We start from the raw sequence: 25076 nt of genomic DNA, 5'->3' as shown, positions 1-25076 counted from the left end.
AAAGATTTTATTAATTTCCATGACTTTCCTAAGCCTGGAAGTCACATTGTAACTAATAATAATTTTGTTGCCAATTATATGAGCCCGTGAAAATTCCAAGTACTCCTTGATGCAGACTGTAGTGCAGTGATTCAGTGGATCTAATCCCATGCATATTGGATTTTAGTGGTGCAGTGGATGTTTTAATGCTCATGCGTATTCAAATTTTTATGTTTTGTTTTATTACTGTAGCGTACTTAACTGTCATTAATACAGTTGAAGTCATAAGTTTACATACACCTTAGCCAAATACATTTAAACTCATTTCTTCACAATTCCTGACGTTTAACTGTAGAAAACATTTCATGTCTTAGGTCAGTTATGATTACTATTTTAAGAAATATCAGAATAATAGTAGAGAGAATGATTTATTTCAGCTTTTATTTCTTTCATCACACTCCCAGTGGGTCAGAAGTTTACATACACTTTGTTAGTATTTGGTAACATTGCCTTTAAATTGTTTTACTTGGGTCAAATATTTTGGGTAGCCTTCCACAAGCTTCTCACAATAAGCTGCTGGAATTTTGGCCCATTCCTCCAGACAGAACTGGTGTAACCAAGTCAGGTTTGTTGGCCTCCTTGATCGCACATGCTTTTTCAGTTCTGCCCACAAATTTCCTATCGGATTGAGGCCAGGGCTTTGTGATGACCACTCCAATACCTTGACTTTGTTGTCCTTAAGCCATTTTGCCACAACTTTGGAGGTATGCTTGGGGTCATTGTCCATTTGAAGACCCATTTGCGACCAAGCGTTAACTTCCTGGCTTTTGTCTTGAGATGTTGCTTCAATATATCCACATAATTTTCCTTCCTCATGATGCCATCTATTTTATGAAGTGCACCAGTCCCTCCTGCAGCAAAGCACCCCCACAACACGATACTGCCACCCCCATGCTTCATGGTTGGGATGGTGTTCTTCAGCTTGCAAGCCTCATCCATTTTCCTCCAAACATAACGATGGTCATTATGATCAAACAGTTCAATTTTTGTTTCATCAGACCAGAGGACATTTCTCCAAAAAGTAAGATCTTTGTCCCCATGTGCACTTGCAAACTGTAGTCTGGCTTTTTTATGGTGGTTTTGGAGCAGTGAATTCTTCCTTGCCGAGTAGCCTTTCAGGTTATATTGATATAGGACTTGTTTCACTGTGGATATAGATACTTGTCTACCTGTTTCCTCCAGCATCTTCACAAGGTCCTTTGCTGTTGTTCTGGGATTGATTTGCACTTTTCGCACCAAACTATGTTAATCTCTAGGAGACCAAATGCATCTCCTTCTTGAGCAGTATGATGGCTGCGTGGTCCCATAGTGTTTATACTTGCATACTATTGTTTGTACAGATGAACATGGTACCTTCAGGCCTTTGGAAATTGCTCCCAAGGATGAACCAGACTTGTGGAGGTCCACAATTTCTTTTCTGAGGTCTTGGCTGATTTCTTTTGACTTTCCCATAATGTCAAGCAAAGAGGCACTGAGTTTGAAGGTAGGCCTTAAAATACATCCACAGGTACACCTCCAATTGACTCCAATTAGCCTATCAGAAACTAATTGCCTAAAGGCTTGACATCAATATCTGATGTTAACTTAGTAACTTAGCACAGTTAACTTAGTGTATGTAAACTTCTGACCCACTGGAATTGTGATTATAGTCAATTAAAAGTGAAACAATCTGTCTGTAAACAATTGTTGGAAAAATTACTCGTGTCATGCACAAAGTAGATGTCCTAAATGACTTGCCAAACAATAGTTTGCTAATATGAAATCTGTGGAGTGGTTTAAAAAATGAGTTTTAATGACTTCAGCCTAAGTGTATGTAGACTTCTGACTTTAACTGTATATTCATATAACACACACACACATTTATATATTAGGGCTGCACAATTAATTAAAATAAAATCGTGGTATGACATTGTGTGATTATTTAATCACAAAGGGCTATGACGATTTAAATCAATGAATGGATAAATCAAGCTGTTTGCTTCAAAGTCTATGCATATTGTGTATAAGCATTATTAGTGTATTCAGAGTGGTTCTGTGCTCCACAACTTTATCTTGTGCTCAAAGTAACAGATGAGCTCCATTTGGTTCCATGTGTTGAGTGCATTATTTTTAAAGCGCTCCAGATTCACTTTAATTTCACTCTTGCATACTTCCAAGTGTGTTTGACCACTACATGTTAATATACAAATACAAATAATTCACCCCATGGCATTTATGTACAGCAGAGGAGATGTTAAAATGAGCAGCACATTATAGTGAGGAGCATATTGCTTAATTTATATATTGTTTTCTGTGGGTGAAGAGAAAAAACATGGAAAAGTAATTTACGAAATCCATGGTTATGACCAGCTTTAAAAGCTAAGCTATATTAAACAAATGTCTTGGTGCAATACTTTATTACTAAGTAATAACGTACCCAGTAATAATGTTCCCCACGCATAAAGCCTGGTTTATACTCGCCGAGTTCGCGAGGTTGCGCGTGGCAAAAATGACGTCATCGCGGTGTTGGCGGAATTACTTGTGTGAGGCAACATTGGCAATATTGTTAAACATGTTCAGATACAATGCAAACATACTAAAACAAACCAAAAATAACAAAAACACAATAAAAGTAGGTTAATAATAGTAATAAAATAAGAGGGGTTTCAAAAGAAAGATAATCTGTTAGATAAATCAGACATTTTAACATATCTTTTTGCTTTATTATTTTTTACAAAGTTCTACCATCTTATAATAACATTGCCGTTCTATCAAATACATAAAAAATATAAAAAAAAATAAAAAATTCTGACCATTTCATCTTATGAATAACGAATCTTCCATAAATAGAAATAGAAGTTTGTTGCTTTTTATTACAAAGGTTCTAATGACTTTTACATTGCCAAAAAACTTTAAGGGCATAAAAAAACAACACAGGTTAATGAAAATTAAGTAAATTTGCCTTATTCATGAAACATGAGCAGAACAAAATTGTGAGCAAATTGTTAGTAAAACAATTATAGTGTAAATTGTGGCATTTATTTAAATGGAACAATTTACACAAGCATGCATTTACACACACATTTGTTTTGCTTATGTTTCATGAATTAGGCACATTTACTGCTCAGTCATTACACTGCATGTTAGCATTTCTATAAGAGTTTGTGAATGAAAGCATTTCAGTGTACATTTTATGAGCATAAAATATAGTAGAGGTGCCTTCTACACGCATAGACTGTAGTATTGCTCTATAGATTTAAATTGTTTTGAATAGTTTGTGTGAATATTTTTAATAATTAAATAATGTATAAACTTATATTAGTAAGGTCAATAAATATTCTATTAGCATTTTTATTGCATGATACAACAATTTGTCTGGTGCCTTAATGTAGAATTAAAACAAAACCAAATTGAAATTTGATGCTTTTATTACAAATATTCTTGTACAAGTTTTAAGTAGTTGTGTCTGACTGAGGATTACATCCACCACGTCATCGCGCTACAGTCAGCAGCGAGGACCCTCTCGAAAATTACGAGCAGGCATTGAGTGCGGCTGCCTCTCAGCCGGTGGTAATGGGGTCCTGTTGCTGTGAGTGTATCGCGCACCTCCCTTTCTCTCATCCAAACATGGCAGTATTGCGCGTTTGTCTGGCCAATAATACGGGGCTCAATGTGGCCTGTTAGTTTTGAGTGAGAGGTGTTAAATGAATGCTCGAAATCCTGTCCGTTTCTAGTCATTAGAGGCGAAGATAGGTGCGTGGTCTCGCTGTGCATTATACTGCGCGCGGGTGAGGGAGGAGGACAGATGCTGCTCAGCGCTCATTTACTCCCATCCGACAGTGCGGCGTAGCGTGTTTTGTATTACGTCTCTTTGTGTGGTTACGATATGCTAGAATCACTTCGCACTTTATTTGTATCGATGCATATTTTTGCTTGTTTTGGCGGCCGTTTGAACGTTGTGAGGCGATGAAAGAGCCTCGCCACGCGTCACTCCACTCTTGAGAGATGAGCAGTGCATTTACTCCGCGTGTAGCCTGGAGCTTTAATTTGGAGGTCAATGTGAAACTGCAGTCGCAAGGTTATAGATATTGCATAGAGATACTGATGTTTTAATACTGCTTGAGCGGGTGTTTGATTTTGGATGATACTTATGTAGAAATAGGCCTGTAATTATTTGTGGCATTTACAGATTGATCAGTCTGTTTGGGAGACGGTGTTTATTGTTGATTTTTTTTTAGAGTGTTTTTGTTTCAGAGCTATTAACCAAACACTCAGTTTAAAGTGATCATACATAAATGAGCATGGTCTATTTTGTACCTCTGCCATCTGTAATTGACCATGAATCTGACTTTACCATACTGAGTACAGTTCCGCAGACCATTTTGGCTATTAATATTTGATCATCACTTAACTATAAAAATTGCTGATGCGAAATCAATTTATACTGTTGCAATTAAGTACAAATAATGAGTTTGACCCTCCTTCCTCTTCTATTTCTTCTATTCCTCAGTAGTGAGGTGAAGGGAGCTGTCATGGCCGAGGTTCCAGATAGCAGTGAGGAGGTAAGAGCACAGAGAAGTGCTGGGCCGACCTAAGTATACCATGCTCCAGGATAGGGTGCTATAGGCAACCTCCACATAAGAAAGCACCATATTTATTAAAGATGTCACCCATCCCCTTTTGACTTTATTTTGTGTGTGTGTGTATATATATATATATATATATATATATAAGCATAGCGGCCTCAAAGAAATTAATATTTGGCTTTATAACATTTCATCAAGCTCACCAAGCCCTCTTTTTTTCCAGGTTTTGCTCTCTGTTAGTGTAGAGATATAAACACATGCGGGCATACCAATTTGATGAGTTTAAAGGAATATTTCAGATGCAATACAAGTTAAGCTCAGTGGACAGTATTTAATTCTATTTATTACCACAAAAATTTATTTAGTCTTGTCCCTCCTTTTCTTAAAATAAAGCTCAATGGAAGTGAACGAAGCTAATCCGTAAACTAGAGTGACAATACATCCTCTTTTTCGGACCCGAAAAGAAGTGTCCGCCTGGAATAAAAAAAAAAACTGCCTAAAATATCTGGGATTTGGCTTTGCGTGGTTTATGAATAATTGTGCACTCTCTACATTAAGGTCTGTTATACATTGTATATTTGATACAGCGCATCAGTTTTTATTTTAAGTATCTTAAGATGTCCGTACATGATTTGTCTGGCTGAGACCTGCAGAACGCGCTCTCTCGCTTGATCGCTCTCTGCGTACTTGCTCTTGTAGAGAAAAAGATCACCAGAGCGATGTACTGCTTTCAGCAAGAAAAATCAGTAATGCAAAAATGTAAAAACACTTTTAAAAGTATGTTCCCCAACTCTGCAAATTGTGGGGGGGGGGGGGACAACAAGACCTGCGTCTCTATTTAAATAGCCTACTACTTATACATTTGTGACAAGCAAAAAACATCAACGGAGGGTAAAAAATGTTTTTTTTTTTTTTTTTTTTTTTATGGCATTTTTTGTTGTTTTGTTGTATTTTATTCCATGGACATTCATTAAATGTATTGAAGGTAAAGTTTTGGAGTACATCTAAAAATTGGCCCCATTCACTTCCATTTTGAGTGCGTTACAGTCACCTTGGTTTTTATTTTTTATGTAAAGGAGGCACGAGTAGATTTTGTAATTTTTTTTTTTTTTTTTTTTTTTTATCAACTTTATGCCACAAATGCTGTTGATTGAATTGAACCCAGAATATTCCTGTAACACTAGTTATCTTTGCTTGTATTATTATTCATATTCATTTGCATGTAGTTAAAGCCTAATTATCACAAGCTCAGCTGCTTAATTTGGTCATTTAGAAGCTCTTTGCTGCATTTGACTTCTTTTGTGGTGACATGATTTAGCTTTTCAATGAACCTTTGCTGATGCTGTCCTAGACAGAAGCAGCAGGGGGCACTCTCTTACTTTGGCTGATGTTTAAAACCCCCTTGATTGCTTTGTTGTAAAGGTGCTCATGCCTCTTCCATTGCCCTTATTGGTACCTGCATACTACTACTACTACCTCTACTACAGCATCTGTACCACTATCCCCAAGCACCATGGCTATACCTGATAGGCCCTTGAGTCTGCTCTGCAGTGGAACACACCAGGCAACAATGGCCGTATTGCCACAATGGAGTTGGCTTGACGCACCTGTTGATTGGACTGATAACGAGAGGCTGTGTAATGGGGTGTAGTCTATCGCCAAATATGACTGAGACAGCAGTCTAAAAAATGTGTAGCAGTCTACAAATGGACACTCAGTACTATTTCAAAACGAAGTCACCTTGAACAGCCCTGAATGGAAATTGAGGAGCGGTTCTTGAGTTTGTTTTCCAGCGATTGTTCCAGTTGCTCACAAAATCATGGGACTTGTTTCTCATGAGCTATGGCTGCATTACCTGCATCCTGCAAAGATGTTATGATGGGTGTTCTAGTATATTGATCCTGAGGGACATTTTGAACTCCGCTTTTATCGTTGCACTGGAGCCATGATTGGTGGACTTATTGGATTTTACGTTTTGTCCAAGTTTCTCATTTTCTATGGATTATTGCCATCAAATCCAACTCAGATTTGTCTGAAGCTCTTGAAAATGGACTTTCAGTTTTGTCTGTTTTGCTGCATTTTGACTTCTCAGTTGAGTCGTTTCAGACTTCCTGATTATCTAGAAGATTTTGCTCTCAACACGGACGTCTTTACAAATAAATCAGAAATATGAGTGAAGTGACTCAGAAAATAATAAATGATTGCTGTCTTCTGAAAAATCCCATCAATTTGCTGAAAGACTCCTTCCACCTTCCAGTTGCATGTGAATACAATGGACTGGACTCCTTCAAAAATGACACTCAAGGCCTCTCAAACTCCACCCACTTTGTTCCACATAAGAGCTCTTCTGCCAACCTGCTGTCAGATCTCTGCCCAAACCTCCCAGCCTTCTTTGATTGGACTGTTGTTGCCTAGATACAATACATGCAGACGTGCGATTGGGCCATTCCCAACCAAGTGAAGAACATGTGTCAATGGTACCGGGGAATAAGTAGTCACTCTCCATTTTCTACTTTACAAGTTTTACCTAGACAATGCAGATGTTTTGCCAAGTGTCCCTGGTAACCCTAAAATGGAGCTTTTGACTACATGATAAACAATAGATGTATGTTTAACCATAAGGCCAATAGAGTTGTGAAGTAAAATTTAAAACATTTCTCCCTTTTAGTTTTACACTGCTGTCTCTTGAATTCCCTACTGTAACTGCCCTCAATGGATACTTCAATACTTTAACCTGAGTGAATTCTCAGTGTGATAGCTATTAGGAATTTAAATAGCAGTATGGCCTTAAAGAAAGCATTTAAATATAGGAGAGGACAGACCACATCTTCAGGGCAGAGATTGACATTTGATTCCAGATATTAAAATTGGTCAAACTGATGTGCCTGAGCAGTGAGAGATTCACATTAGCATGCATTGTATATGAATAAAATTTAATTGATACACTGAAGAGGTGGTCTTTCCTAATAGATTTCTCTTCTCTCTGTACCCAATCCCTTTTTGGTGACTTTTAGTCTCTCTTTAGAAGTATCTCTTTAAGTATCTTTATCTATCAGTCTTCCAGTCATTATTTTCTCCCTCAGACATGCGCACACACTCTTTTGTCCCCACTGTGTTAAGCCTGCACTGCTTTCTATATTTGCCAGTCTCACCTTTTCGTCCTGGCTTGGGTGTGTTTATCTTTCAGAGCACCACGCCAAAGGCCTTCTCTGCCCGAAAGATCTCTCTCTGCAGTGAGTATCATTAGTATCAATAGTGATTGATTGGACAGATCTCATTGTAAATGCTTTTACAGTATTCTTTTACATGCACCCCTTTACAAAGTTTTTAAATCAAAATTCTTTAATCTCTGTTATCTGTCTTCAGGCAGCAAATCATCTCCTGGAGTGGTTGGTTCGGAAGGGGAAGCGGAGACCGCAAGCGGTGCTGGCACTGGCAGAAAGAGGCGATGGGGCTCTAGTACAGCTGTCACTTCCAAGAAACCCTCCATCAGTATCACAACAGACTCTTTGAAGGTCAGAGAAATGTAAAGTGAAAAATAGTTAGGGATAGCTCAGTCAAAAAAGATAATTTAGTCCCCCTCATTTTGTTCCAAACCCACATGACTGCCTTCCGTGGAACAAAAAAAATGTCAGGCAGTTAGGCATGTTTGTGACAGTCACCATTTGCTTTCATTGTATCTTTATTTCCACTCAATGAAAGTGAATGGTGACTGTGGTCATTCTGCTTAACATCTCCTTTTGTGTTTGAAGAGTAGAGTATATGATGGCATAATTTTCAGTTTTGGGTGCACTATTTCTTCTAAAAATTGTTGAATGAGTTGATTATCAGTTGTACTGTATGTGATTAGCCACAAGAAACATTCTGTGAAGAGCTCTAATAATTCGTTCTTCTCTCTGTATAGTCTTTAATTCCATACAACAAGCCTAGCTTGGGCCAGGAGGCTGTGCTAGACCTGCACCCAGAAGAGATGCATCTCTCTGGGGAAGAGGAAGGTGGAGAGAGGGATGACCAAGACCTGAAAATCAGGCGGACTGTAACACAGGTGCATGTTGTTTCTTTACTTGAGAAATGAAAGTGTAGTGGAATCTGCTGCTTGTTTTTATCAGTTAAGGAACATTTCCAAGGCTAGACATGTCTTGACATTTAGGGATATAGAGAAGCTTATACAGTCTTGCCTTGATTATTGTAATGCCCTGTTTTCAGCTTTAAATCAATGCACTTTTTATTAGTTACAATCAGTGCAAAATGCTGCAGTTAGACTTTTGACACAAACTAGGTCTTCAAATCATATCACTCTAGTTTTCGCTTATTTGCATTGTTTTCCTAATCATTTTAGGGTTGATTTTAAGAGTGTATTAATTGCATTTAAGGCATTACATGGTTTGGCAGCAGAATATTTAGCAGAACTTTTAAGACCTTACGAAACAGACCTCTTAGATCTTGTCGGGAACTGTTGGTCATTACAAGTGCCAGATGTAAAACTTAAAGTGACAGAGATTTTGTAGTGAAGGCCCCAAGATTATAGAACAGCCTGCCCTGGGATATTAGATCTGCTGAATCTGTGTCTGCTTTAAAGTCTAAGTCTTTAAGTCTGTTTGTATAGACTTGCTTTTATTACTATGTGAATGTGTTGTGTTTTATTGAGTGTGTTTTGATTTTATATTTTGTGAAACACTTTGTGCCTAATTGCTAAAAGGTGCTATAAAAATTTAGTTATTAAAAATAGTAAACAGTGGTTTTAATATTGTACATTTGTTGATAAACTTTTTTCCCCTTTACAGGTCGTTCCTTCTGACACGCAAGAGAATGGACAGAAGGAATCCAAAAGAAGTGAACATGAGGATGAGGAAAGAAGTGAAGGGCATGATCGACTAAGCCAGGAGTTGAAAACGGAAGGCCCCATTCAGATTTCCATGGAGACTGAGCCATCCTCCCCAGAGCGTGATGTTGATATAAAGACAGGTGAAAGTTCTGAAAGTAATACAATTCAGATTCTCTATGTAATGCTTTAAAATTTATGGGAATCATAAATGGGGTAAAATCTGAAAAACTTTCCTAGACAAGGTTTCATTGGTCATGTAAAACCTTGGAAATGTCGGGGAATTTAAAATTGTGATTTCCATAGAAATCGGAAAAAATCCTACGGTCATTGAAATTTCTATAATGAATAGATTTTTCTTATGCTCAGCTCTAAAATTGTTTTCATTTTATTTTGACTGAAAATTGCACTATTAATTGTGCTTTCAGTGTATTGTATATCATTTTTAAAATCATTCTCCAATACAGATGACTGCAAAAGTCATGGATTGGTCAACATGTAGGCACCCTGCTTAGAAAACTGTCTTAAAGGAATAGTTCACCCAAAAATGAAAATTTGCTGATAATTTACTCACCCACAGGCAATCCAAGATGTATCAGAGTTTCTTTCTTCATCAAAACAGAATTTAAGACTTTTAGGATTTCATTTCAGGCCTCTTCCTCTAAACAATAAGTGAATGTCCTCCATTTTTTGACTGTCCAAAATGCATATTTAGGGTGCATCAAAATAATCCACACGACACCAGTCGACAAAAAGTTCTTCTGAACCAAAATGTTTGATTATTTTTAGAAACAAAACAATACTTATATACTTTTTATCTACAAATGTTCGCTTTTACATCTCTGTGACGTGCGCTCGTGAGAGGGATGATGTCACGCGTCACGTGGAGGAGGAGTCAGGAAGTGCGTCATTGTTTACATTGTTTTTAAAAAAAATATTATTATTATTTGGAAATGATTTTTTTTATTTTATATTGTTTTTAAATTGTTTTGGACTGTTTTGGTTTGTGAACGGCACAAGTTTCTCTTGAAAACAACGACACGCTTCCTGACTCCTCCACGTGACGCGTGACCTTACCAACGAGCTTATGTCATCCCTCTCATGAGCGCACGTTTTTAGGAAAAAGGTTTTAGGAACATCAAGGTGTGTTTTGGCAAAATTCAGACGAGCCTTAGTGTTCTTTTCAAATCAGTCAAATCACTTTATTGTCACACAACCATATACACAAGTGCAATGGTGTGTGAAATTCTTGGGTGCAGTTCCGATCAACATAACAGTCGTGACAGTGATGAGACATATACCAATTTACAATAACATTAAATTAACACAACACAATTTAAACATCTGTTATACACATAATTACACTCAACAGTATACAAATAATAACATACACTGTACAATATACAATACACACTATATAGATACACATTATTCAATAAAAAATGAAAAATAAAAATATATAAAGAAGTGTGTATGTATGTATATATATATATATATATATATATATATATATATATATATATATATATATATATATATATATATATATATATGTATAGATTTTATACAGTATTGTACTGTATTGACATTCAGGCTGTCGGTTGATAGTCAGTTGTTAAGAGAGAATATAATAATAATATAATTTATGACAGTCCGGTGTGAGATATAAGAGTAAGGGTAATAAAGTGCAGTGCTGATGTATTTTGATCGTGGGAGATCAAGAGTTCAAAAGTCTGATTGCTTGGGGGAAGAAGCTATCATGGAGTCGGCTGGTGCGGGTCCTGATGCTGCGATACCGCCTACCTGATGGTAGCAGTGAGAACAGCCCATGGCTCGGGTGGCTGGAGTCTCTGATGATCCTCCGAGCTTTTTTCACACACCGCTTTGTATATATTTCCTGGAGGGAGGGAAGCTCACCTCCGATGATGTGTCTGGCAGTTCGCACCACCCTTTGCAGTGTTTTGTGGTTGTGGGCGGTGCTATTGCCGTACCAGGCGGAGATACAGCCAGTCAGGATGCTCTCCACAGTGCAGGTGTAGAACCGTGTGAGGATGTGGCGGTTCATTCCAAACTTCCTCAGCCATCTCAGGAAGAAGAGGCGCTGATGAGCCTTCTTCACAACGACTTCAGTGTGGATGGACCATGTGAGTTCCTCAGTGATGTGGACACCCAGGAACTTGAAGCTGCTGACTCTCTCCACTGGTGCTCCATTGATGGTGATGGGACTGTGTTCTCTGTCTTTTCTTCTGAAGTCCACCACAAGCTCCTTTGTCTTACTGACGTTGAGGGAGAGGTTGTGCTCCTGACACCAGTGTGTCAGAGTGTGCACCTCCTCTCTGTAGGCTGTTTCATCATTGTCAGTGATCAGACCTACCACCGTCGTGTCATCAGCAAACTTAATGATGGCATTGGAGCTATGTGTTGCCACACAGTCATGTGTGTACAAGGAATACAGTAGTGGGCTGAGAACACAGCCCTGCGGGGCTCCAGTGTTGAGGGTCAGTGATGAGATGTTGCTGCCTATTCTAACCACCTGGCGTCTGTTTGACAGGAAGTCCAGGATCCAGCTGCACAGCGAGCTGTTTAAGCCCAGAGCCTGGAGTTTCTCATCTAGCTTGGAGGGCACTATGGTGTTGAATGCTGAGCTGTAGTCTACAAACAGCATTCTCACATAAGTGTTCTTTTTTTCCAGGTGGGAGAGAGCAGTGTGTAGTGTAGATGCAATGGCATCATCAGTGGAGCGGTTGTTGCGGTAAGCAAACTGCAGTGGGTCAAGAGAGAGTGGCAATACAGAGCAGATGTAATCTCTGATTAGTCTCAAAACATTTGCTGATGATGGGGGTCAGAGCAACAGGACGCCAGTCATTTAAACAAGTTATTTTTGATTGTTTTGGAACAGGCACAATGGTGGATGATTTAATGCATGTGGGGACTACAGACAAAGAGAGGGAAAGGTTGAAAATGTCTGTAAAAACACCAGCCAGCTGGTTCGCACACGCTCCGATGACGCGGCCCGGAATGCCGTCTGTGCCCGCGGCTTTGCGGATATTCACCCGTCAGAAGGATCGGGTTACATCCGCTACAGAGACGGAGAGTGAACTAACCTCTGTAGCTTCAGCCGCGAGAGCTCTCTCCGCTGCTAACCCTTTTGGGTTAGCAGTTGTTTTTGCCTCGCCACTCTTCCATGGATGGCATTTTTGGCCAGTGTCTTTCTGTTAGTGGAGTTATGAACAGTGATCTTTATTAATGTGAGAAAGGCCTGCAGTTCCTTGAATGTTCACCTTGACTTTTTTGTGGCTTTCTGGATGAGTCGTCGTTGTGCTCTTGGAAGAATTTTGGAAGGTCAGACACTTCTGGGAAGGTTCACTACTGTGCCAAGTTTTCCCCATTTGGAGATAATGTCTCTCACTGTGGTTCTTTGGAGTCCCAGAGCCTTTGAAATAGCTTTGTAACCCTTCCCAGATGTATTTCAATCACCTTTTTCCTCATTTCTGGAATTTCTTTCAACCTTGGCATAGTGTGCTACTGGGTGAGACCTTTTAGCCAACTTCATGCTGCTGAAAAAGTTCTATCTAGGTGTTGATTTGATTGAACAGGGCTGGCAGTAATCAGGCCTGGGTGTGTCTAGTCCAGCTGAACTCCATTATGAATGCAGTTTCATAGATTTGGGGATTTAGTAACTAAGGGCAATTAATAAATCAATAAATAACATTATCATTTAAAAGCTGTATTTTGTGTTTACTCTGTTTTTTGCCTTTGTTTTATGTTAGATTTTGTTTGAATTTTTGAAACAATTTAGTAAGAAATTTACACAAAAACAGAAGAAATCTGGATGGGGCAAATACATTTTTCACAACACTGTATATATTTAATGGAATATTCTGTGTTCAATACAAGTTAAGCTCAATCAACAGCATTTGTGGCATAATGTTAATTACCACAAAAATTAATTTCAAATTATACCTCCTTAAAAAAAAAAAAAAAAAAGCACAAATCATTGTTACAGTGAGGCAGTTATAATGGAAGTGAATGGTGCCAATCAATAAATGTTAAAATACTCAGTTTCAAAAGTATAGCCACAAGACGTAAATGATATGCGAGCTAACTTGATTTTAGTGTGATAAAATCACTTACTAACCTTTTCAGTGTAAAGGTATATCCCATTTTAACTTTGTTGCCATGGTGGCGCCACATTTTGTAACCAAAATGTTTGCTTATTTAAAGAAAAGCAAGGGACAAGTCAAAATTATTTTTGTGGTAATTAATTAGGGCTGTGTATCGCCAGTCACCTCACAATTCGCATCACGATTTAATTATTAAATTCTGATTCACAAGCTTTCAATTCCAGTTCCAATTCAATTTGGTATATTTCAGTTATATTGTCCATTTTGCTTACAGTATGAAAAATTCAATTTCAGCTAATGATGTAACTAATCATAAAGGGGACCTTCTAACTTGGTAAATTACGGAAATATTAATTAGACAAATGTTATTAGTTTTTCATAATTTTTTTAGTTTCAGTCTCGCTTATCTTAAAAGCATCTCTGGCTGTACTGAGGAACACCGCTTTCAGAGTTTGCACTTATTTAGACAACCCAAAACAATACTTGTATACTTTTTATCTACAAATGTTCGCTTCCGTACATCTCTGTGACGTGTGCTCATGAGAGGGATGACGTAAGCTCGTTGGTAAGGTCACGCGTCACGTGGAGGTGGTGTCAGGAAGCGCGTCATTGTTTAAATTTATTTATTTTTTATTATTATTATTATTATTATTTGGAAATTATTTTTTGTATTTTATTTTGTTTTTAAATTATTTTGGTTTGTGAACGGCACAAGTTTCTCTTGTAAACAATGACACGCTTCCTGACTCCTCCACGTGACGCGTGACCTTACCAACGAGCTTATGTCATCCCTCTCATGAGCGCATGTCACAGAGATGTACAGAAGCGAACATTTGTAGTTAAAAAGTATATAAGTATTGTTTTGTTTCTAAAAATAATCAACCATTTGGGTTCAGAAGAACTTTTATTTGTCGACTGGAGTCGTGTGGATTATTTTGATGCACCCTAAATATGCATTTTGGACCGTTAAAAAATGGAGGACATTCACTTGCATTGTATAGAAGAGGAGGCCTGAAATGAAATCCTAAAAGTCTTAAATTCAGTTTTGATGAAGAAAGATACTCACATACATCTTGAATGGCCTGAGGGTGAGTAAATTATCAGCAAATTTTAATTTTTGGGTGAACTATTCCTTTAAATATTGGCAAGAACTTTCTCTTATGTTAACTAACATTGTTAACTCTAACTTGTTTCCCTAACTTAAGTGACTCCTAGAGACACATTGATCCGGCGTTCTATTAGCCAGCAGAAGTCTGGAGTGAGTATCACTATTGATGACCCAGTCCGCACAGCCAAGCAACCCTCTCCTCCTCGTGGCAAGCTGTCTAACATCATCCATGTCTGCAACCTGGTAAAATCACCATTTTGGAAATGTTCTAATAAACCAATGATGCCACACATGGGTATTGTAACTTTTCCTGGTAAACATACTTTTTGTTCTTGGGAGAGAACCTCTGACCTCAGAGGTGCTTTGTGATATGTTTGAAGGTGAGGCCATTTACCCTGGTGCAGTTGAAGGAGCTACTGAACCGCACAGGGACTGTAGTAGATGAAAGTTTTTGGATCGATAAGATTAAATCTCACTGCTACGTCACAGTAAGTCTCTTCCGTTTCTCTGCATCTCTCTGGTTCTGTCTTTATGAATTTAAGAAGACCATACTGACCAGCTTTGATAAAGATTTTGATTCAGCTTGTTCTTAACCCTCTCCACTCATTTTCCCTGGCTTTTTCTACACTTCTCTCAGTACTCCAGTGCGGAGGAGGCGATGGCCACACGGACAGCCCTACATGGGGTTAAATGGCCTCAGAGTAACCCTAAGTTCCTCAGTGTTGACTTCTGCACACAAGAGGAGGTAATATACTTATTGCAGCTCCCTCATGATGTTAGAAACAAAATTTTCTCCATGAACACTACATCTTTTTTTTTATTCACTACATCTGGTATGTCTCAGTTGGACTTCCACAGGGATCTAGGTCCAACAGGAGAAAAGCCAGCAGTGGAGGTCCATGGGGCAGCAGCCGCTGGATCTGGGCGTGCGGTCCCCCTGCCTCTTCTACCAGAGCGTGATCAGTGGACGGAACGAGAAAGGGAAATGGACAGGAGGGAGAGAACGCGTACAGAAAGGGAATGGGACCGGGATAAGGTGAGAGACTTCAGTAAACCTGGAGAGGAACGGGAGGCTGGGGCCAGACGATCGCGTTCCCGAGATCGTGAGAGGCGGCGTAAGGAGAGAGGGAAGAGTAAAGAGAGAAAGACTGACAAGAAGGGTGAGAAAAATTAGAAGTATACTGAAGTCATCAATAACTCGTGTACACTGAAGTCATTGTACACTGGACTTTTTAAATTCTGTCTTGTTAGAAAAAGGACCCGAGGAGCCACCCGCTAAATTGCTGGATGACCTGTTCTGCAAAACCAAAGCAGCACCATGCATATACTGGCTCCCACTTACTGAGGAACAGGTATATTTTTTTTTATATATATTTTAGTTATTATTAGGGCTGTCAATTTAACTCATGAATTTAGTACAATTATTTATATTTTTAAAAATGGCACAAAGAATGTGAGAAGAACATTCCATGTGAACAGCCCAGGTCAACCTTGGACAGATTGGCAACTTTATTGCAAAATGGATTGCTGTGGACTGTAGACCTGTGATAGGGTCATGTTCAATGATATGGAATAAAATAATTATTGATCTTAACACATTTTGTAATGTCTATTCAATAATTTACTTGTCTGCCACTATTGTAATATCTGAAATTATCATAATTTTGGAAACTCTAAACAAATATTGACAAGCATATGAGCAGATCCTGTCACTTATTTAATGGAAGTGTTTAATGGATTGATGACCCTTCTACTTACAGTGCTGTGAAAAAGTATTTGCCCCCTTCCTGATTTCTTCTATTTTTGTGCATTTTTCATACTAAATTGTTTTAGATCTTCAAACGAGATATAATACAAAGGCAACCCGAGTAAACACAAAATACAGTTTTCAAATATATATATATATATATATATATATATATATATATATATATATATATATATATATATATTTTATTGAAGCAAAAAAAGTTATCCAACACCTATATCACCCATGTGAAAAACTAACTGCCTCCTTAAACTTAATAGCTGTTTGTGCCACATTTAGCTGCAAAAACTGCAACCAAATGCTTCCGATAACTGGAGATCAGTCTTTCACAATGCTGTGATGAAATTCTGGCCCACTCTTTTTTGCAGAACTGCTTTAGTTCAGCCACATTGAAGGGTTTTCGAGCATGAACTGCCCGTTTAAGGTCTTGCCACAGCATCTCAATCGGGTTCAAGTCTGGACTTTGACTAGGCCACTCCAAAACTTTAACTTTGCTTCATTCAGAGATGGACTTACACCTATGCTTTGATCATTGTCTTGCTGCATAATCAAGTTGCGCTTGAGCTTCAACTCACGGACTGAAGACTGGATGTTCTCCTTTAGGATATTCTGGTAGCATCAAAGCATCCCCACACCATCACACTGCCACCACCATTTTTCAGCGGCCGCTCAAGCAAAATTTCGGGCAGCCGAAGCAAATTCAATGACTTTCTTCTCACGTTCTAAATATGCTTCTTATCTCACACACGCAGCTGTGTATCATGTGATTGTCACTCTCCAGCAGGCTTCCAGATTGTGCTCCACAGACAGGAGAACGCAGAGCGTGTGATCACTGGCGCTACTCAGTCTGATTTCTCTCTATCGTGGCACAAACCTTTAAACTTGCATGACCCATTTGAATTCTTCTGAGTTTTAAGTTTTTTAACTCAAAGCAATATGGAGGAAGTCAAACATCTCAAACGGCGAAAGAGCCTGACATTCTAACCAACACTGACGAGGAAAATAGCTAAAACAATATGTCATATGGATTTTAAACTACACATCAACACCCTTAATAAAATTCAGTTCAAATGATGTTAGATATGAGAAAACAAATCAGTTTTGCTTTCAGATATTCAAAGAGTTGATCTCAAAGAGATGACTTAAAATAGCTAAATTAAGTGTTTTTTTTATCAAGGATAGGAAGGATATTTTTTACCACCCCTAGTAGGTATGATGTTCTTTTGTGGAATTCTGTGTTTGATTTACACTAGATGTAACGGGACGCTTGTCTTGCAAACAGTTCCACTTTTGACTCATCAGTCCACAGCACATTCTCCCAAAAGGTTTTAGGAACATCAAGTTGTGTTTTGGCAAAATTCTGACGAGCCTTAATGTTCTTTTGGGTTAGCAGTTGTTTTTGCCTCGCCACTCTTCCATGGATGGCATTTTTGGCCAGTGTCTTTCTGATAGTGGAGTTATGAACAGTGATCTTTATTAATGTGAGAAAGGCCTGCAGTTCCTTGAATGTTCTCCTTGAGTTTTTTGTGGCTTTCTGGATGAGTCGTCGCTGTGCTCTTGGAAGAAGGTTGGACACTTCTGGGAAGGTTCACTGCTGTGCCAAGTTTTCCCCATTTGGAGATAATGTCTCTCACTGTGGTTCTTTGGAGTCCCAGAGCCTTTGAAATAGCTTTGTAACCCTTCCCAGATGTATTTCAATCACCTTTTTCCTCATCATTTCTGGAATTTCTTTCAACCTTGGCATAGTGTGCTACTGGGTGAGACCTTTTAGCCAACTTCATGCTGCTGAAAAAGTTCTATTTAGGTGTTGATTTGATTGAACAGGGCTGGCAGTAATCAGGCCTGGGTGTGTCTAGTCCAGCTGAACTCCATTATGTATGCAGTTTGATAGATTTGGGGATTTAGTAACTACAAATACTTTTTCACACAGGTCCAGTTGGTATTGGATAACTTTTTTGCTTCAATAAATAACATTATCATTTAAAAGCTGTATTTTGTGTTTACTCTGTTTTTTGCCTTTGTTTTATGTTGGATTTTGTTTGAATTTTTGAAACAATTTAGTAAGAAATTTACACAAAAACAGAAGAAATCTGGATGGGGCAAATACATTTTTCACAACACTGTATATATTTAATGGAATATTCTGTGTTTAATACAAGTTAAGCTCAATCAACAGCATTTGTGGCATAATGTTAATTACCACAAAAATTAATTTCAAATTATACCTCCTTAAAAAAAAAAAAAAAAAGCACAAATCATTGTTACAGTGAGGCAGTTATAATGGAAGTGAATTGTGCCAATCAATAAACGTTAAAATACTCAGTTTCAAAAGTATAGCCACAAGACGTAAATTATATGCGTGTTAACTTGATTTTAGTGTGATAAAATCACTTACTAACCTTTTCAGTGTAAAGGTATATCCCATTTTAACTTTGTTGCCATGGCGGCGCCACATTTTGTAACCAAAATGTTTGCTTATTTAAAGAAAAGCAAGGGACAAGTCAAAATTATTTTTGTGGTAATTAATTAGGGCTGTGTATCGCCAGTCACCTCACAATTTGCATCACGGTTTAATTATTAAATTCTGATTCACAAGCTTCCAATTCCAGTTCCAATTCAATTTGGTATATTTCAGTTATATTGTCCATTTTGCTTACAGTATGAAAAATTCAATTTCAGCTAATGATGTAACTAATCATAAAGGGGACCTTCTAACTTGGTAAATTACGGAAATATTAATTAGACAAATGTTTTTAGTTTTTCATAATTTTTTAGTTTCAGTCTCGCTTATCTTAAAAGCATCTCTGGCTGTACTGAGGAACACCGCTTTCAGAGTTTGCACTTATTTAGACAACCTGCTTCTATATTGAAATGCTTGACATGATATGAATACACAAGTATTTGGATATTAATAATGATTTATGGATCTAAAGAATCGATACAATATTGTGGGAGACTTTAGTTATTATATGCCACAAAAAACAAATGCTTTTGATTTGAGCTTAACTTGTATTGAACCTGGAATATTCCATCATTTTATTTTTATGATGGTATGCCATCAGTACTCAATACCCACCGTACTTTGCATTCCAGGCAGCACAGAGAGTAGCAGCTCGTGCGGAGCGCATGAGGGAACGCGAGAAGAGGAGGAAGGAGATGGAGGAAGAGGAGGATAAGAAATGCGAAGAGCAGCACAGGGAGCGGATGAAGACCAGTGGTGGTGCCAGAGGGGAAAATGAAAGGGAGCAAGACAGAGATCAAGACAGAGGTCGAGAGAGGGAGAGAGAGGGGAATAAACGAAAGGAGACGTTTCGCAGGCCCAGTGGAAACAGTGCAAGCGGGAGCAGGAGATCACGCAGCCGCAGTGACCCTCCACCCAGAGACCGACGACGCTAAAGAGTCTGGAACTGTCCAGTTTGTGACCCCGTTCCTGTATGTGCTGTTACAGCTCTATGCCTACCTTCCCGAGGACAAACTAAGACTCTATACAAATACACTCACAAATACTCAATATACATCTGGACCACGGTGGTGCTATGTCTCCATGTAGACTCTTGTCTCATTGTCTCTTAACTGGGCTTTAAGACTCCTGATGTTCAATTTCCCTTCTCAGTGTTGATGGACTTCTGGTACAAGTGAGCAGGACGGCAAGACATTGTCACCTTTGAAACTTCACCTGATGGTAGGCAGGGCTTTTTGTTCCTCCGAGATCTGTCTCAGAGCCCTAACCCACTGCATCTGCTTTCTGTCTTGTTTTTTGAGGCAGGTTTGGTGAAGTTCTCTTTCAGTGTAGTGTGAACACAGATGGAAGAGTGAAGCTGCCTTCTGAAAGAGATGCTCTGAAAGCTTTGGTGTGACTCTTGTCCAGATCTCGACCTTATGTGTTTTCTCTTTTGTTGCCCTCACATTCCTTGTATCCTTTTTTTGTTTTGTTTAATTCCATATTGTCTGCCTTTTACCACCCCTTTGCCATGGAGAATGGGATGCATATTTAACCTTTTCACATTTGGTTTTAAAAAATAAAATAAAAAAATAAAATGTAAGCATAAAAGCTGACATTTTGTTTTATTTTTACTCCTGTAAGTGCTGAATGTACAAATAATAAAAAGGTTACATCTAAGAACTGAAAACAATGGTTATTTCTTAGTTCTTGTGGAAGATCAGTAATAGGGGAGGCTTATAAAGATCATTCTGGAGTTGCAGGTTAAATTGTGTCTACACATGACATGCAGGGTGTGAACTGATTGCAAGACCTGTATATTTAAATAACTTCTAAGTCTTATATCAAACCCTGTTCATGATATTTCAGGTCTCTGGCCTGTTAATTCTAATGACATGTACTCACTTGTTTCTGTATTATAAAATAGCTTATACAAAGTCAGTGTATACCAATATATTTGTTGGAGAACTAGAAATTCACCCCATTTTAGTTACATCGAAATATTGTCTGGCCTCTGGCTTGCTAATTTAAATCCCATTTTGTTTCTAACAACATGTATGCACAGTTGCAAAATAATGTATAAAATTATTTCGCTATTCATTAATAGCCCATACAAAGTTTTTGTACCTATGTATCTGTCGAAAAAACTAGGCCTAGACATTCATCCATTTAAATTGCATCAAAGCTGCTTTATGAGATTCTAGCCTATGCCTGCTAATTTAAATCACATTTTTACTAACCACATGTGCAGTTGTAAAATTATGTATAATATTGTTTCATTATTAAAAAATAGCCCATACAAAATCAGTTTTTATACCAATATATTTCTCTTGAAAAACTAAAACTAGAAATTAACCCATTTTAGTTATACCAAAACCTTTTTGATTTCTCTGGGCTCTGGCCTGCTCATTTGAATCATGTTTTGCTTCTAACGACCAGTATAGGCATTAAAATGTCAAATGTAATTCTTCCAAAATAGCACATACAAAGTCAGTTTTTATACCAATATATATATAACCACTGGGAAAAACTAGAAATTCACACATTGTGTATCGGCTATATTCTAAAATAGCCGATTATTATTTTTATTTAATTATTTATATTATCATTATTTTTATTCCACAAGGAGGCAGACTCTCCACAAGCCTAAATTTTATGTCACATGACATGCTTCTCTTTCACTCAGACCTGCCTTTTCAGTTTATATGAAGGTTCAAAAAGCTCAACAACTTTGCCTCATCAAATTTCAAGCAGTAAAACCTTTCTGATGTATTTTCTGCCTGTCTGTATTGGCTGATTGCATTCCATGCAGTTAACCTCCTGCAGTTTATGATTGGTTGTGTGAAAAGGTAGGTAATGTGTTACAGCTCCAGTCCAGACTCAATTATCTCAAAGCTATTGTTGTTTGGTTACGTAGTGCATACAAGCAGGTAAATATAGTGACCCAGAAAATGTTCACAGCCTGTCTGCATCTTACTCCCACCCGTCGTCTATTTTTACTGCATTGTTAGCTGCTAAATGGCCCTTTCCTCTCACTAATGCTTTATCACCCATACACTCCTTTTCGCCCTCCCTCTCTGCTCTCTTGCCTCTTTCCCTCCATCCCCATACTAGGGCTTTGACGTCCTTCCTGGTGAGCTCAGCAGAGGTCCTCTGTAATTAGCGCCCTGGTGGCTGAGTGGAGCATTTTTCCAGCCTGATGCAACACTTTGCAGGGCAGCTGAACTGGGTTGACCCTCCCATGCCCACACACAGCCCAGCATCGCTCCTGTGACCCACAGTCTCTTACTGGAAGCTCACACACTGGATGCTTTCAGAGGCATTGCTTGATTTGAGTTAGCAGTCTGTTGCATTTCTTACAGTACTTGTTGAAGAATCACTCTTTCTTTCTAATACTTACAATCCATTACCCAGAGTTAATTTTTGCAGGGGTGTGTGTGTGTGTGTGTTACACAGTTTCGGATTAGGGAGCACATGTTGCATCATTCTTTTTGGAAATTCAAAATCCAAGTTGCTTTTTGGGCTGATAAAAGGGTACATCAGAAGTTTGGTTGGCAGTGCAGCACCAAATGGTAAATGGATATACCAAAATGGTATATTCACAGACCACATGCCAGTCAGACAATGCATAGAGGACGTGGGATCCAGTCCTAAAATAATCTTCCTGGTTCAAGATACAAGTTAAGCTCTGATTACAGCACCTGTGGAATGCTGTCGATTACTGCAGAAAATTACTTGGAGTCTTCCCTCTCAATATAAATACAAGCAAAAATGGTTTACAATAATGAGCATATAATAGAAGTCTATTGGACAAGGATTTGTACTGGTATAAACTATAAGTTCCATTTCTTAAGTATAGTTATAAGACAAACTCTGTTATAGGCTAACATGAGACTAGTGTGATAAAATTGGGGTGACATGTACCCCCAACTTTTTTGTAGTTGAAACTATCTGGTGGCCACTTAGTATTCTCATGATGTCATCCATCAGCACCAGAGAAACGCTGGGAAGGACTTTTCATTCCTTCTCTCTCTGCACTGTTAAAATATGTTAAACAAATCTAGCTTTAATTTAGCTGATACTGGAGAAATCAGCTCTTCGATCCTTTTTTTATTTTTTTTGACTGAGAACCATTAATGATAAAAAAAAAAAAAACGGCTCTACTTGATTAAAGCCTATGATTGTTCAGCACGGAGGAGACGATAGGTATAACACGCAGCAAACATTTTCCCTGATAATGCTGTGATCAGCAATCATGTGTGATGGTACAGAATTGAAGAGTTTTCTCCAGTCATCTAGGAAAAAGAATCAGTACTGAACTGATGAGTGCCAAGTAGCAAGACCATGAGACACCACAGGAGTTCCTGTACCAAATGATTGGCCTAAAGCAGAAGGTACTGTTGTGTTCTACACAGGCGAACACGGATACTGGATATGAAACCCACACAGTTCAGAATGTGTTATTTCATACTGTTTCACAAGGCATTGGCCTAAAGCACAGTGACATTCGTAGAGAGTTGAGACCTCTTCTCTCAGACAACAGTATTTCCAATGAAACCCTACTGAGGCATGTCATAAAGATCGGCAATGCCGCTGTCAATATACACGTCATAAAATAGTGCATGCATACAGTGCCCAGTTTGAGCCTGACAGTGGGGCAAAAGAAGTGACAAGAGCTGATGAGGCAACAAAAGATGACCTATCAGCAGCTTAAAGTGTAAATAGAAGCCTTACCTAATGATGTTGATTCCCTAAAATAGCCCCTGTAGACAGAAAATCCTCATTCATGGTGTGATTACAGTGAGCAACAGCATCAAAGGCTGTCACAACTACAGCAACCACCCTAGCAGTCCATGGTGCAGTTCCAGCAGCCCACTTTACAATTCCAGCGTCCAACACAGTTCGCACCATCTGCCATGCCTCTGTACCAGAAAAACACACAGGTGCAGTCTTAGACCCAGTATCAGTCACCACTTCATCCAGGCCCACAGCATCAATACAGGTCAAAATCACAGCCACAGTCAACATCTAATAGATGGCCTCAGAGAAGAGACAAGCAGTCGAGGTGCCCAAACCGCAGAGAGAAAAATATGATCACCTGTTGCCATTGTTTTGTATGTGACGAAGAGGAACACAGAGCTGTTGGTTGCCTTAGGAAGCTAAAAGTTCAGGGAAATCGTTGCAGGGGGAACCAATGATCAAAGCAAAGCCACTGTCCCAGTTTGAAATGACACATGCTGCTACACCCATACCAACTTTGCCCAAACCAAATCCAAAATATTACCTCTCCATATTTATCTGATCAGCTTGTAGGGGACAGGTGCTTGCTGAAACATAGTATGAATTGTTATCCTGTCCATGTTTTATAAGACACAGGAGCCCAGGTGAGCATTACAGACCCTTACTGGAAAAATGTACTTGCCTCACATAGAGTTTCGTCCCCTCACTGAGATTATTGATCCACAGTAACTGGAAGTCATGTCCAGACCACGCTGAAAGTTGAACCACAGGATGTTGATATCCACTTGTCAAGTGTTGTTTTCCGGACAGCTTTGATCTTACCAGCTCTGTAGTTCTGTTTGAACCTGTCATTGAGTGCTCCCAGTTGGACCAGTTGGCGAGGGTCTTCTGAAAATTCACAACCCACAGAATCCAGTTGTTCAAATTCCTGTTGGCAATCCAGCATGCATAACATCACACTGCCTCGTAAGACCATATTGGGGAGCATTCAGACAGTCAGCAAAGTAATTGACATAGACCAAACACTGGCTTTTGAAGTAAACAGTATGGACTCCCTGGCTAATACCAAAGATGAAGAAAGGAACCCTACAGCACTTTGGCATCCTCCAGTTGATCTCAGTCATTTAAAGAAGGAACAGCAGGAGCTGGTAAAGAAAATGCTTTATGAAGAGCCAGCAGCCTTTGCACATGGAGAAGATGATATAGGATGCATTCCTAGCCTGCAGATGACTATTTTGATAAAGGATGACATACCTGTCCGAAGATAATATGCCTCAGTCCCTTAGCCGCTCTACAAGGAGATTAAGGAATACATTCAAGAACTGTTGGCTAGAGGGTGGATCGTAAAGTCCGAGTCTCCCTCCTCTGCTCCTGTCGTATGTGTAAAGAAGAAAGATGGCTCACTTCAGCTGTGTATTGATTATTGTTCACTTAACCAGAAGACAGTACCTGACAGACATCCTTTACCTC

The 25076-nt window shown here is 38.7% G+C and overlaps 1 protein-coding gene across 10 annotated transcripts in view; it reads left to right on the top strand.

Annotated features, from left to right (window-relative positions):
- Window positions 1-21177, top strand: part of LOC127440625 (apoptotic chromatin condensation inducer in the nucleus-like) — a 51831-nt gene extending 30654 nt beyond the window's left edge. For 7 of the 10 annotated variants that reach the window (XM_051697337.1, XM_051697335.1, XM_051697331.1 and 4 more), the window contains exons 8-18: window positions 4529-4580; window positions 7792-7837; window positions 7971-8119; window positions 8509-8649; window positions 9389-9569; window positions 14756-14901; window positions 15039-15146; window positions 15296-15403; window positions 15503-15818; window positions 15910-16010; window positions 19520-21176. In XM_051697337.1, coding sequence (XP_051553297.1) covers window positions 4529-4580; window positions 7792-7837; window positions 7971-8119; window positions 8509-8649; window positions 9389-9569; window positions 14756-14901; window positions 15039-15146; window positions 15296-15403; window positions 15503-15818; window positions 15910-16010; window positions 19520-19822 — 1651 coding nt within the window. In that variant the 3' untranslated portion in view covers window positions 19823-21176. Of the gene's footprint in view, window positions 1-4528; window positions 4581-7791; window positions 7838-7970; window positions 8120-8508; window positions 8650-9388; window positions 9570-14755; window positions 14902-15038; window positions 15147-15295; window positions 15404-15502; window positions 15819-15909; window positions 16011-19519 lie in introns of all 10 variants that reach the window. The other 3 variants (XR_007897168.1, XM_051697333.1, XM_051697338.1) reach the window with 3 other exon arrangements.
- Window positions 21178-25076: the final 3899 nt, after the last annotated feature.

Source organism: Myxocyprinus asiaticus, chromosome 5 (assembly GCF_019703515.2).
Source record: "Myxocyprinus asiaticus isolate MX2 ecotype Aquarium Trade chromosome 5, UBuf_Myxa_2, whole genome shotgun sequence".
NCBI classification, from domain to species: Eukaryota; Metazoa; Chordata; class Actinopteri; order Cypriniformes; family Catostomidae; genus Myxocyprinus; species Myxocyprinus asiaticus.
This window is presented reverse-complemented; position numbering and strand designations above follow the sequence as displayed.